Source organism: Propithecus coquereli, unplaced genomic scaffold (assembly GCF_000956105.1).
Source record: "Propithecus coquereli isolate 6110/MARCELLA unplaced genomic scaffold, Pcoq_1.0 Scaffold52, whole genome shotgun sequence".
NCBI lineage: Eukaryota > Metazoa > Chordata > Mammalia > Primates > Indriidae > Propithecus > Propithecus coquereli.
In genome coordinates, this window is record NW_012151063.1 from 7282956 (window position 1) to 7296565 (window position 13610).

Sequence of the window (13610 nt, forward strand, 5' to 3'; positions counted from 1 at the left end):
GTCTTTTTTATTTTACAGATATTTAATATTTTTTTTCTTGTGTCAAAAATTGTTCAACTGGAGAATATAGATGTGAAGAAAATAAAAATAAAATCATTCGTAATGCAACCACTGAGAATAACTACAGTTAACTTTTTGGTTCTATTTTTCCAATGACTTCTGTGTCTGTTTTTTAAAAGGAAGTAAAAATGGGTTCGTACTGCATATACTACTCACATATTAAGAACAGTTTTCTGTACTATAATCATACCTGCATATATATAGGGTGTTTAACTCTAGTAGTTTTGTAGTAGAACTAAACCAAGTTTTGATTTATCTACAGCCATGTGTTTTATTATATGGGATTATATGATAAAGTTCTGATGCAAAAATCAAACATCAAGAAGATTTGAGGATGTGAAATGTTAATTCTTTAGGAGCCAGTGCCCGCTCGTAAATCTGGGACTTAGAATTAATTATTTAATACAGTGCATCAGAAGTTCCTTATGCATATGTATTTATTTTAAAGGATCCATTATAAAATAAAATATCTTCTTTGTGTTTAGCATTCTCTGGATATTCAACAAATACAAAGTATGACCCACACCAAATTAAAGCAGAAATAGCAAGTCGTCGGGATAGGGTGAGTAAAACCAGTGTTTTCACAACTGGAAGTGCCACATGCATTTTTGTGTAACATCACTTATCATGGTTCATTTCATGGTAGTCAGTGTGCCTGATGCTCATATTTTAGTAAGATTTTTTATTTCATGGATTATTATTGCATTTTGTTTTATTTTCCACTTTTTCCCAATAGGAGGAAAAAGTTTTATTTTAAAACCTTAACTCATCTAACAAAAAGTAGCCTGTATCCCTGTGCATGTTTCATAGGGGTGGACTCACCAACCATTTGGAAGGGTTTAGTGACCACAGGGCTGGGTCTCACAGGGCTGCTTCCCCATGTCAGCAGGATGCTGCCGTGGCCCTGGGCAGCGTTGGAGCTGCTTTCTCCCCTGGTTCGCTAGTCCTAGAGGGATCGCTCCTACAGTGGCATTTGACCAGAAGGTCAATGCTCCTTCCCTGGAGACGCCTGAATTATTTATGGGTTACCTTGCTTCATCTCTTCAGAGCCTTGTCTTGGTTGTCTGGGAAGGGGGACACTTTTGTTTGCAACAAAGCAAACATCTGGCAGTGAAGCCTCCTCCTCTCCTGGTGTTTCGTTCCCTGAACGAGGGTATACCTTTTAGCGCGATGGCTCTCAAATTTTAGCGCACCTAGGAAAACACCTGGGGTGCTTGTTTGAAGTGTGAGATTCCAGGCCTACCCCCTGAGTTTTGAAGTCGGTCTGGAGCAGGTCCCAGAATCTGTTTAAATAAGCACTCCAGGCCCGGTTGAGTTTCAGGTAGTCCGAGACCACGCTTTCAGAAACAGAATTTCTTATGTGGGATCCCGAGTAGTAAGTAGAAGGAAAGATGAATAAAGTATCACAAAGTTTCCTAATTGTAATATGTAAATCATTATCTTGAAAAAAAAAATAGTTACTGGTTCCACACTTGAGTAGGAACCTGTCAGCAGTCTGGGATTATGTACGTGAACGGAAATTCATGAAGAGAATGGATGATCCACTGAATTGCAAGCCAATCAGAAACTTAGATGACAAAGCTACTAACAACTGTAGAAATAATTTTTCACAGCTTGTTTTTGGAAAAAAAATGTGATTTGTCTTTAGCTTTCCAGATTAAAGCGAGAGCTGACCCAAATGAAGCAGGAACTGCAGTACAAAGAAAAGGGGGTGGAGACCCTGCAAGAGTGAGTTGCCAGTGCTTACAGACCGAGCACTTTCCTGTGATTTCCTCTTGTCCTGACCGGTGTGGGACCTGGATACCAGTTTGAAAGCTTCATCACCCTCGCTTCTATGCCTTTATTTGTGCTCATTGTTTCCTAGTCCTAAGCATCAGAATCTCTCTTTTCCTTGATGATACTTCATTCCTTTAAATGGAAACACTTGGGAAACAAGACCTTTATTTTTATATTTATGCACATTTTCTATAGCTGCATGGTCCAAGACACTTATGTCTATTTACACCTAAATTTGGTTTTTTGTTGGTTTTATCCTCCTGAATTTTTTTATTCTAAAATTTAAATTTAAGTAAAAGAAAACTAAAAATTTAGTCTCAATAGTCACATGTAGCCAGGGCAGATTTTCTCCACCTTGGCACTAGTGACATTTGGATCATTCTTTGTCTTGGGGGAACTGTCCTGTGCACTGTAGGATGTTGAGCGGCATCCATGGTCTTTACCCACTAGATGCCAGTAGCACCCCCACCCCCATTATAACAACCAAAAATGTTTCCATACATTGCCAGGTGTCCCCTAGAGCAGCAGTCCCCAACCTTTTTGGCACCAGGAGCCAGTTTCATGGAAGACAATTTTTCCATGGGCAGGGAGCAGGGAGGGATGGTTTTGGGATGATTCAAGCCCATCACATTTATTGTACACTTTATTTCTATTATTATTACATTGTCACTTGCCACTCACTGTTAGGATTTTGATATGAGTCTGCAAGCAATTGATTTATTATGGTCTCCGTGCAGTCAAACCTCTCTGCTAATGGTAATCTATATTTGCAGCCGCTCCCCAGTGCCAGCATCACCGCCTCAGCTCCACCTCAGATCACCAGGCATCAGATTCTCATAAGGAGCGTGCAACCTAGATCCTTCCCATGCACAGTTTACAGTAGGGTTTGCGCTCCTATGAGAATCTAATGCCGCCGCTGATCTGACAGGAGGCGGAGCTCAGGCAGCGATGCAAGGGATCGGGAGTGGCTGTAAATACAGGTGAAGCTTCGCTGGCTCCCCGCTGCTCCTGCTGTGCGGCCTGGTTCCTAACAGGCCACAGAACAGTACTGGTCCACAGCCCAGGGGTTGGGGACCACAGTCCTAAAGGACATATTTGCCCCTAGTTGAGAACTTACAGTTGAGGCTACTGACAGCACAGGTGATAGATTTCTATCATCACAGAAAGTTCTTTTGGACAGTCCGGTCTGTAGGTCTTTCTCCTGTTCTCATCTTTACAATTAGAACTTTAGCCCCGCTAAGACTTTAGAGATGAATTTTTTATAATTAGTGAGCTATACTAAATCAGCAATTTTAATGAACTAAAGCTCTTTTACAAATGGCAATAGTATTGGTCTGAAAGAATTCATTTTCTTAATAAAGGGTATTGTCTGCTTGTTGCCCAAGTCACCCTCTCTTGGTTCACTGGCTTCGCTTGCTGAAGCTGGGCATGGGCTTCATACTTTCTGCGCCTACTTCTCTCATCTGTGAATGGTGATTGTCTTAGTCAGCTTAGGCTGCTATAACAAATACCGTAGACTGGGTGGCTTAAGCAAGGAACAAGCACAAGCAAATCACTTGATTTGACAGGTCATAAAAGTGACCAGAACTGCCTAGTTAAATTTTGAGGTTGATTTCCTACTGTCATTGGGCCACACCATAGCTGTCTCTCATTGCTCTATAGTGTCTGTGGATAATGTGTAGCTTTAATGCTAGGCATTGTGTATGCTGGAGGTTGCAGTTAATTTAATTCACACTCGGAGCAGCTCTGAGGAAGGTGACTGGGGTTCAGGAACGGTCAGGGTTTGCATGGGACCCCTGAATATCAGAGGGGAGCCATGCCTGGCACTTTTCCCTGCTGGCTGTGGCTTCTGTAGCGGGATTGCGGGCCCAGTGCCTGTTCCTTCACCTGAGCTCCATTATTCTTATGAACTCCATTTCCTTATTTGAAGACAAAGGTTATATTGCAATGTTAGCCTAAGACTGAATAATCTAGAAAATAAAATGTGCTAGTGACTGAGAAACCCCCCCTTTCCTTGGCATTGCTAGGAAGTAAATTCATCTTCTGCAGTTGCAGCAGTTTGAAGAATAGGAAAAGGCGGTCCTTGTTTCTCCAGGTGTGTTAGACCGAGAAGCAGAAGGCAGTACAGGAAGAGTTCTAACTTTACACCTGCAGTCAAATGGAGTATGAGTTGTGCTCCTGGAAGGCAGAAGGGCCAGTGCTGTTTGTATTTTCTTTCTGCTTTCATTATCAAGATCCCATGCGTGGGAGCAGTGATTGTAAACTTGCCCCTTGCCAAGAGGAGGCTTCTGGTGCCTGCCGGAGCTCTGAGGATGCCCGCCCTCCCTGGGGAGGCTGAGGAGTGGCATGCAGGAAGGCCCTGCACTTGGCCTTGGTCCTGAGGGGCCTATCCCTGGCAGTAGCCTCCCAGGCGCCCGTAGGTATGTTGCCTCCACTCTGTTTGATGCTATGTTGTCACTGCTCATGTTTACTTTATTCTGTGACATAGCCTCACTGGAAGAAGCGAAACACGGGCACTTCTGCCACCCTTAAAATTCTTTGCAAATGAAAAAAAGTCTAGTAGCCTTTCTCTGAGTTCCACAGGCTATAAGATGAAAACAGCCTCATTATTTTTTTGGTATTGAAACTTGGGCCTTTATGTTTGGATCAGATCATGCAAATTTATATCATTTATTGAGAAATTTCAAACACTCTTTTTAAGCATTGAAAATGTGATGATCCCACTTTTACTGTGAAATCCTGACTATAAGTACAGACAGCACTTGAGCTGTTGTACATAAACATGACGCTTCTCTGATTTTATTACCAACATCAATTTAAGGCAGTGGCCCTAGATTTTCCTCCAGAAGATTTTCTGCTGTTCTTGCTTCCCAGAATATCCAGTGTATTCTTTTTCAGAGCACCTCACCAGGAGTTTGGCCGCTTACAACATTTTAAACTTGACTTGTTTACCTTGGTGAATTTCCTGGCTAGCAAGGAAATCCATCGTTATGCTTGGATCCAAGTGAGGAAAAAAGAACCTTTTGTATTTTATTTTAAATCTGTATACATTGTTAATTGTCATAGAGGGGAGCTGGCCATGGATGCATTCTCTGAGTTAATGACGGAGCGTGTGCGTGTGTGTATATATGTGTATTATATACCGATACATATAAAAAGTATACATGTTGACTTTTAATGATGGCAAATGTCAAACATAAAAATAGAATAGTATAATGAAACCCTGGGGTACCCCTCACCCCATTTTACCCACACAATGGCCAATCTTGGTTCATCTGTGACCCTGCCCGACCTGCTGAGCTTTCACTGCCTTAATTGAAGCAAATCCCAGAATCACATTTAATCTATAAATATCTCTCCTAAAGTTATGGGCTCCTTTTGAAAACATAACTATAATGGCCATGCCCCACTTAATAGGCATCCTGTTTCCTGTGAACATTCCCATTTCTCTGGTTGTTTGGGTCCAGATTCAGATGAGGCCTACACAGTGCATTTGGGTGATGTGTCTCTTAAGTCTTTTAATCTCTGCTCCCCTCCTTTTTTTTTTTAATGACAGCTTATTTGTTGAAGAAACTAATTTGCTTGTCCTGTAGAATTTCCCTGATGTTAGGTTTTGCTGCTTGAATTCACGTGGTGAATTGAACATGTTCCTCTGTCTTCTGTTAGTTGTGCAAATGGGTGTAATTAGTTTGAGAGGATTGATCTGATTCAAGTTTGATTTATTTTTCTTTTATTTTTTTTTCCGTAAGAATGTTTTATAGGAAGTGGTGCTGGTGTTATTTCCGTCAGGAAGCCCATACTCTCTGGTTGTCTCTCCGTGGTGTGACGATTATTGGTGGGTTCTGGCCTTGCTGGCTTGATGCTTCCATTTATCATGTTTCCCATCAGTTTTTCACCTCATGTTGTGCATATGTATCTTTCAGGATAAGTTCCTCAAAATGGGCTTGCCGGGTGAAGAAGTGAATGCATTTGTGGTATTACAGGTTGACTATTAAGGAATAGTCAACCTTATGCAAAATGCTTGGGACCAAAACGTTTCAGATTTTAGATTTTTTCAGATTTTGGAATATTTGCACTATACTAAGTACTAGTGCCATATCCCTAATCTGAAAGTCTGAAATCCAAAATGCTCCAGTGAGCATTTCCTTTGAGCATCATTTCAGCACTCAAAAAGTTTCAGACTTTGAATCACTTTGGATTTTGGATTTTTGGATTAAGGATGCTCAACCTATATTGGATATGGCCAAATTCCCCCCTCTAGGGATTGCATCGTTTTGCATTCCTGCCACTAACATATGAGTTTTCACTTCTCCCATAGCTTTGCCAACAGAATGTGTTGATAAGCTTTTACATTTTTACCAGTCTCATAGGTAAGAGATAGTATCTCAGTGTAATTGTAATTTGCATTCCTCTTGAGGCCCTTTATAAAAGTCTTCAGAAAATAGGAGCACCTTTTACCATGAGTAATTAAAATTTTCAGAAAAATTGAGCCTACCAGTGAAAGATCTGCTGGACTCTGTTGCCCTGAAGTTTCTGAAGGTGGTTTTGAAAAGCTACCTTAATGTAACTTATCACTAGTGTCCCGAGGCAAAGGGAAGGACTCAGAACCAGGATGTATACAGGGTTTCCAAAATGGGTGATCCATGAGATCAGGCTGAGCACACCAATAGATGTGGGCAGATTCACCTCACAAGTTTCCTCCTGGAGATCTAGAATATTCCTTGTGTTAGATTCTGAGTTGTCCTGCAGCAAGGAAGCTCATTTAACATTGCCTCACCCTGAGTTTCTCATGATTATGGGACATTGAAGCCCTTTCCTGCCATGACACCTATCACGTCCCTGAGCACTGGCTCAATGGCAGATGACGCTTTGCGGGAACACTGCCCTGACTGCCTTGTTAGTACATCCATCCATCATGGTGTGATGTTTCCACACCCGGCACCTGATCCTTCTCCCAGCTTCTACTGTGACTACTCTGGGCCAAGCACTGTTATGACTCACCATTCTCACGCAGTAGCCACAGGGATTCTTTTAAGATGTTTCCTCTGCTTGTGACCCTCCTGTGGCTTTCTCTCTCAGAACACAAGCCAGACTCTAGATGAGGTGGCCCCCTGGCCCAACCTCACTTCCCCCTGGTTTCACCCTTCTTCGCTTAGGCCAGCCATGCTGCTGACTGCCCAGCATGCCATGGGCACTCTGCCTTTAGCTCGATGCTTGCAGCTCCCTCTGCCTGGAGCACTTTCCCCCCAGTTCTTGTGCGCCTGCTCCCTCCTCTGCGTAGGTCTCTGGCTAGTGACTCTCACTGAGGCTCTTGTTTAACCATCCTGTCTGAAAAGGTGCTCTCTCTGTGACGCTCCAGCCCTGAACTTGGCTTCATTTTCTTTCAAACACTGATCACTGCCTGACCTAACAGTGCTTTCTGTTGTCTATCTCCCTGACTCATGAGGACAAGGACTTTGCCTTGTTCCCAGCTTGATCCTGAGGCCCCTGATGGTTCCCAGCATGAGGCAGAATGAATGGAGGCTGCCTGGGTGCTGTGCTGGAGTGGCTGGTGTTGCCGCTCCTGCCTGCTGGTAGCTGTCACTGGGTCCCACTTCATTCTTGGGCACTGGGTTGCTCCGAGTGAGGGCAGATCTTTCCTGGGCCAGAACCTTTGCCTGGGCTGTGAGGAACTCAGGGAGGTCTCTCTACATTGGCCCAGTCACCTTCTTCTTAACTGTCCTCCAGCATTGCCTCTCTTGTGTTTTGTGTTTTATTGTGTTTTGGCCTCGGTTTTATAAGGAATCCTGTTACTTGTTACTGCTATGCATATCACAGAAAGGGGTGTTCACCAAATGTTCCAATGACCAGCTTCCACCAGGTACATTCTCAGCCACTGGGTGAGCCTCTTTGTCTCAAGTCTTTTAATGCTTGCTTAGCTTCCCCATTGGGGTGGTGTGAGTGAACTTAAACCCGTTTATCTCCTTCAATAAGAGCAGCTACGCACCTCTAAGCATTCAGTGCCAGAACAAGGATTACTGGATATTATTAATAGAATCAGCATTTTCTGTCTGAGGGGATTTAGTAGTTTCCAAAGAGAATGGGATCATTCACAGTTAGTACAGGCTTAGATTAACCATCTCTCATTAACATATCACATAAGGTACAGCCCATGCGCAAATCCTGGCAATATTCAGATAATAGTAAAACATACAGAAATGGGGGCGGAAACAAAAGGAGCATTGTTCTTGGTCGTGGGGCAGGTTTGGTGTTCCACACAGGACCTGCTGTTGATAGAAAGCCAGCGGAAGCTTTCTGAGCTTCACCCAAGGCCCTCTGCCAGAGCTGCTGATGTAAAAGGTAGAATAGAATTTGTAATAAAACTTTCCGTTCTTTTGGGCTGTAATCTGTGATATTAACATGGAATATCTTTAGAGGCCTGGCAGTGCTCTTCTTCAAGATGTGGGGTTAAGAAGTTGAGTGATTTTACTCTTATTTTTATCAGTGCAATTCTCTTGACATCTTAAATTGAACAAATATGGAAACTGTAGGGCAGTAAGAGGTGGAGGTTGATGGTAAACATCTCAAAAATGCCTTTTTCATGGTACTAGTTTCCTCATCTGAAACTGTGTTTTCTCCTTTTCTCTCCAACTCGTTTCTTTCAAAAGCAAACCATGAACAGCACCAGTTTACTTTGGGATGACCTTTGACTGGCTGTGAGTGGCCTTCAGGTTTTGACACAGTGGGTGGTTGGAGGCCCTGACTTTGAGTGTAGTGCTAACCCAGTGATGAAGAGGACAAGTACTGATGTTGGGGCCCTTGGCTGTGAACCTCACTGTGCCTCTTAACTGGCTGTGTGACCTTGAACAAGTCACTTAACCTCCCTGAAGTGTGCAAAATGTAGAGGGTGGAAAAGTAAAGACTGTGAGTCTGCACACTGAATTTTTTTTCACAGTGCGTAATAACTTTATATCCTTGTTTATTCTCCTTGAGCAGTCACCACTTTTCTATCATATTATTTCTGATGTACGGTAAAACCACTGCCTTACACTCTTTTTTTTTCTTTTAAGCACGAAACAAGGTTTATTGAGGAGAGAAAGATAGGATTACAGAGCAAGAGCAAGATGCATTCACCACAGAACGGCAAATGGGCCTCTTGTCTTAACAACAAAAATGGTCTGCACTCTTAAGCTTAAAAACAGAATAAGATAGTTTTTTGGCAGCCACAGATATTATGATTTTTTAATACAAGCTGGAATACATTGATATTTTAGAAAATACCAAATCATTGAGCACATCATCTAAATTTGACCAAAATTCTATGGGGTATTCTTAAAAAGAGAGAGAGCTGTCAAATAAATGAATTTTGCAGAAGTAAAAGAAGAAGTTTCCTGTCCTTTGAAGTTTTTGTTAGGTGGAAATTGATTACAATTGAAAAATGGAGGTGGTTTGAATTCTCTGAAACATAGCTTGCTCTTATAAAAGCATCCAGACCCACCATGGGCACTCTGAGACGGGTGACGGATGTCACGCTCAGCAGGAAGGGGCACCACCGCACCTCATGACCCTGTGCAGGCTTTGGAGTCAGAGCATGTGGTTTTGAATCCTGCCTCTGCCAGATATTTGCTTGTCGTCTAGGCCACTTAGTTAATCACTCTGAGCCTCAACTTCTTCATGATAAAATCTGAAAAGATTATGCTCATCTCATAAGGCCACTGAGAGAGTTAAATGTTAAAGATGTCAAGTATAAAACATGCTGCAAGACCCTGTCCCCAATAGATGCTTGATATACTGAACTGTTTTTTGATAATATTTACATAATATAATTATGTAATCAAATAATGTATACTATAAAATATTAAAATATAATATGTTTTATATAATACTTACATATTATATATTATAATATATAACTATTTAAAAGTAATAATATTTCAGAGATTCCTAGCTTTGAGATCCTGTTATCTAATGGTTGTCATACTTCATAACAGTGGAGTCTTTCTCCCTTTCCTTCCCTGCACACAACCCCTTATGTGGAACTGGAATATCTGAGACAGAGCACAGAGAGCTGCTGCTGAAGCAGGGGTGAGGGACTCCTCCCACAGCTACTCAGGCTGACCACCCCAGGGTGCCTCTGGAACAGGGTCAACACAGCTGCTCTAGTCTAATCTTCTGCATTCTTCTTCAAGATCTGAGAGCCACTTTGGGAATGCTAAGGCCAGAGCCCAGGTCCCTGGCCTCGAAGCCACATTTTCCTTCTGCAGCACTCTGCAGTGTCCGCTGATGGAGTGAATAATGGGTACTGATGGTCCTCTTCTTGATGGGAACTGGGACCTGTTTTCCTTGGGGTGGCAGCTGTTCCCATCATAGAACTTGGAGCCTTGAGAGGCTGCTGGCTCAATTCCTGGGTTTACTGATGGCCCCACTTAGGCGTTATAGCTGCCACAAGCCATAAGGAAATCACAATATTTAAGTATAAAAGTGCTACGTACATGGTTAGCCTCTCACATTGCAGCCTTTAACAATGGGCATATGTCTATATTTCTATGGATATTAGCGTTGATTTCCGGGTGCATGAAAAAAACTGTTTAGTGTAGTAGAGTTTCATTTCTCTATATTGGGGTCAGTGTCAGGTGATAACTGACTTGCTGTATTTTTCATTGTGGAGGAGCCGGTGGGCCCGGTTAGCACAGGCACTTGTCGTAACTCTCAGAGAACAAAGAGGCTTTTCTGGCTGCAGGGTTTTTGTCTGGAATTGCTGTAACCCTTTTCTATGGATTTCATCAGGCTAGGTGGATCGTGGTTTATGACGTTAAAAAAGATGTATTGGAAAGCCTTCTAGCAGAAGATGAATGCAAGGAGACATTATTACGTCAGCATGTATAGATTTTCTCTACAAGAAAAGGTTAGCGACCTTGTTGACAGAGTTAGTGCTTTGAGATGTATGTCCTTTTATTTCTGCTTGTGTTAGAGATTCTTGGTGCTCCACGCAGCATTTAAAAGGGGAAAAGCACACGGGCTTTCCTTCTGTTTTATGTTTTCCTACATCATGTATCTTGATGTTTCTGAGATCTCTACAAGAGACCTCACCCCTAGCCTGAGCTCCTGAACTGGGCATAGAGTGGAAAAATTTCATCTCTGTTTCTGGTGTTGCTTTTTCCTTGAGTGATTTCATGCCCAAATGGTTCTCTGTTATAGAATTCTTTCTTCTGTCAATTTTCTGGGTGTTTACAAGTATGTTGAGATGAGACCATGGAGTTCAGTTTAATTATAACTATTATATGATGTCCTTCAGTGCATAATAATTAGTGTGAGAAGAGGCTCCTTCAACTTGGTGGTCTGGGACCTGGTTGATGGATCAACAAACCTCTTAGTTCCACCTGTAGAGGTCCACCTGCAGCAGGGACCCAGGAGTCTGTATTTGTTCTGGCCATCAGCTGGGTTTGGGAGCCCTGTTCTGTCCCCAGACTTCTAGTTCCATTCCCTTTCCATCACACCATTTAGCCACGCAGCACCCCCTGTGCAACATTTCAGTGAATTACGCTGATTTTTGTTGTGAAGCTGTGACAGGTGTGAAAGTATAAGATGGACCATTGCTGATTATGACACTTGACTTATATAGGTCTGGGTAAGATACTTGCAGCGAGGGAGAAAGCCCTTTTGGTGGAAGTGGGGCTGGTTTTGAATGACAAACAAAAGAGTTTGGAATATGTAGAAGGGGCTTATGGGTCTACTGCCGCCATCCTTGCTATTGGCTCCCATGTTTTAGTAGCCACCAAGTGGCTAGCTGGCACTGTGCTAGGAACTTTTTATATTTTCTTGCTGAATCTCATGAGGGCTGTCACGTGATAGAGTTAAAACTGACCACCGCCATCACGTGGGTGCTTGTGAAGGAAGGGACTTAATGAGAGCAGAGAAAAAAGAAAAAAACATGCCCACAGCCAGACATTAGTTCATGCTCACTCATTTTAACTTTCTGCATGGAACATTCTGTAGTTAAAAATACCTGTACCTTTCTATAAAAATGTATAAAGAAATGATTCTGCTTTGTAGGAACAGACTAGGCAGTGTGTGTCTGAGAAGCCTGCAAGTCTGTAACCTAGCCATTATGGAAGCGCCTACAAGGTCAGGCCACACTAGGACTTAGGGGTGTCACATTCAACGCATGGGCTCCCACGGTGTGCCTCTATCTGCTCGCCACAGGACAGGACTCAGGACCAGTTTTCATAAATATTTTATTGGTAGCTGATGGCAATCCCAGCAATACTGCCGAGCCTGACAGCTCTGTTCCAAAGGGAGGGAACGTTTTCCGGCTTGTTTCATGTGCCTTTTTCCTATTCCAAGGATGCTGACAGCTTAGGTCAACTCTGGTGCTGAGTTTTGCTGTGAGTTATGACATATTCGGCAAGGAATTTGTTAATGATAATAAACTGCTGGAGTTGGAAAATTATTTACTTTTTCTCCCCCGAGTAAGTAGATTCCACACTATCCTGATAATAACGATAACCACCATAGACACTGCATACCAGGCCTCCTGCTGAGTGAGCCCCTTGCTTGCATTTTCTCATTAAATCTCACACCTATGTCATGGGAAAAGTATTTTCAGTGTCCCCATTTGAGATATGAGGAAGCAGGTAGAAAGAGGTGAAGTGACTTGCCCAGGGTCCCACAGGCAGTGAATGGCAGAGCTGGGTGCCACTCGTGCTCACCAGCACACCAGAGGTTTCCGTGAGTGGAAAATAAGGGAGTTTGGGCTGGCTGTTAACACTGCAGATATTCAGGATAACGTAGGGGGAAGTATTAGAACCAGAGCCTGTGTCCTGGTGGACCTGGAACTAGAAAAGCAAGCTAGTTGCTTTCCAGAGAAAGAATTCATTCCATTACTGGACTGAAGTTTCCCAAGTTCCTTATCCCTGAGGGCTTCCAAGGCTCAAGATGTAGGTATGGAAGACGTGACAAAGGACATGCTCCGGAGGCTGCCTGCTCTTTGAAGGCAGAGCCAAGTCTTGTCTTGTTCTGTGTTCTGCTTCCACCACCCACAGCCAGGCCTGGTGCACACAGGGGTTGGCAGGAGGAAGGGAAGGAAGGTAGGGGAGAGTGGTGGGGGGGGAGAGAGAGAGAGAGAAAGAAGGAGAGAGACAGAGGGGAGAAGAGACAAAGGAGTTTCCAACTTTTGTGCAAGGCACCATTATTGGAAGCCCACTGCTTACTGCCGTTTCCCATATATTCTCCTTGCACACAAATCTCATTCTTATATTTATTTCATCAACATTTTGACCACAAAGCTGGATGCTGGGGATAAATGAGACATGGTCCTCCTTTCAGAGAGGGGAGTTTATAATCTTAGGAAATTACTCAAAGCCGCAATCTCATTGCCTAAGGGGCAGTAGGGGACATGGGCATCCCTACTCAAACAGTCCTCACCTGCTCGGGATGCTCCTGGCACAGGAGGAGTCCTATTTACTACAAGGAAGGAAGGTTTCATAGGGTCTTTATTTTTCTTTGCCAGAACATTGCTTTTAGCTGTTTCCCACCTTTCTGTGAAGCTTTGGGTTTTGTTGTTGTTGTTGAATGGAATGTTATGATTACGTATGGAATGACTCTTATTTTTCTGTTTGAACCAGGATCGATCGGAAGATGTCAAGTACTCACACCAACTACAAACTGGATGAGGCCCAGGCTATCATGACTGAGCTCCGGACCATCAAGAAAGCCATTTATACAGGCGAGAAGGAGAGGCGGGACCTGATGCAGGTAGGAAGCCACCTGCCTACCTGCTTGCCTGTCTTTTATTT

The 13610-nt window shown here is 43.1% G+C and overlaps 1 protein-coding gene across 2 annotated transcripts in view; it reads left to right on the forward strand.

The window, feature by feature from the left end:
* Positions 1-13610, forward strand: part of WWC3 (WWC family member 3) — a 73560-nt gene that overhangs the window by 12559 nt on the left and 47391 nt on the right. For both annotated transcript variants that reach the window (XM_012656832.1, XM_012656833.1), the window contains exons 3-5: positions 546-622; positions 1709-1788; positions 13440-13569. In XM_012656832.1, the coding sequence (XP_012512286.1) occupies positions 546-622; positions 1709-1788; positions 13440-13569 (287 nt within the window). The remainder of the gene's footprint in view (positions 1-545; positions 623-1708; positions 1789-13439; positions 13570-13610) is intronic.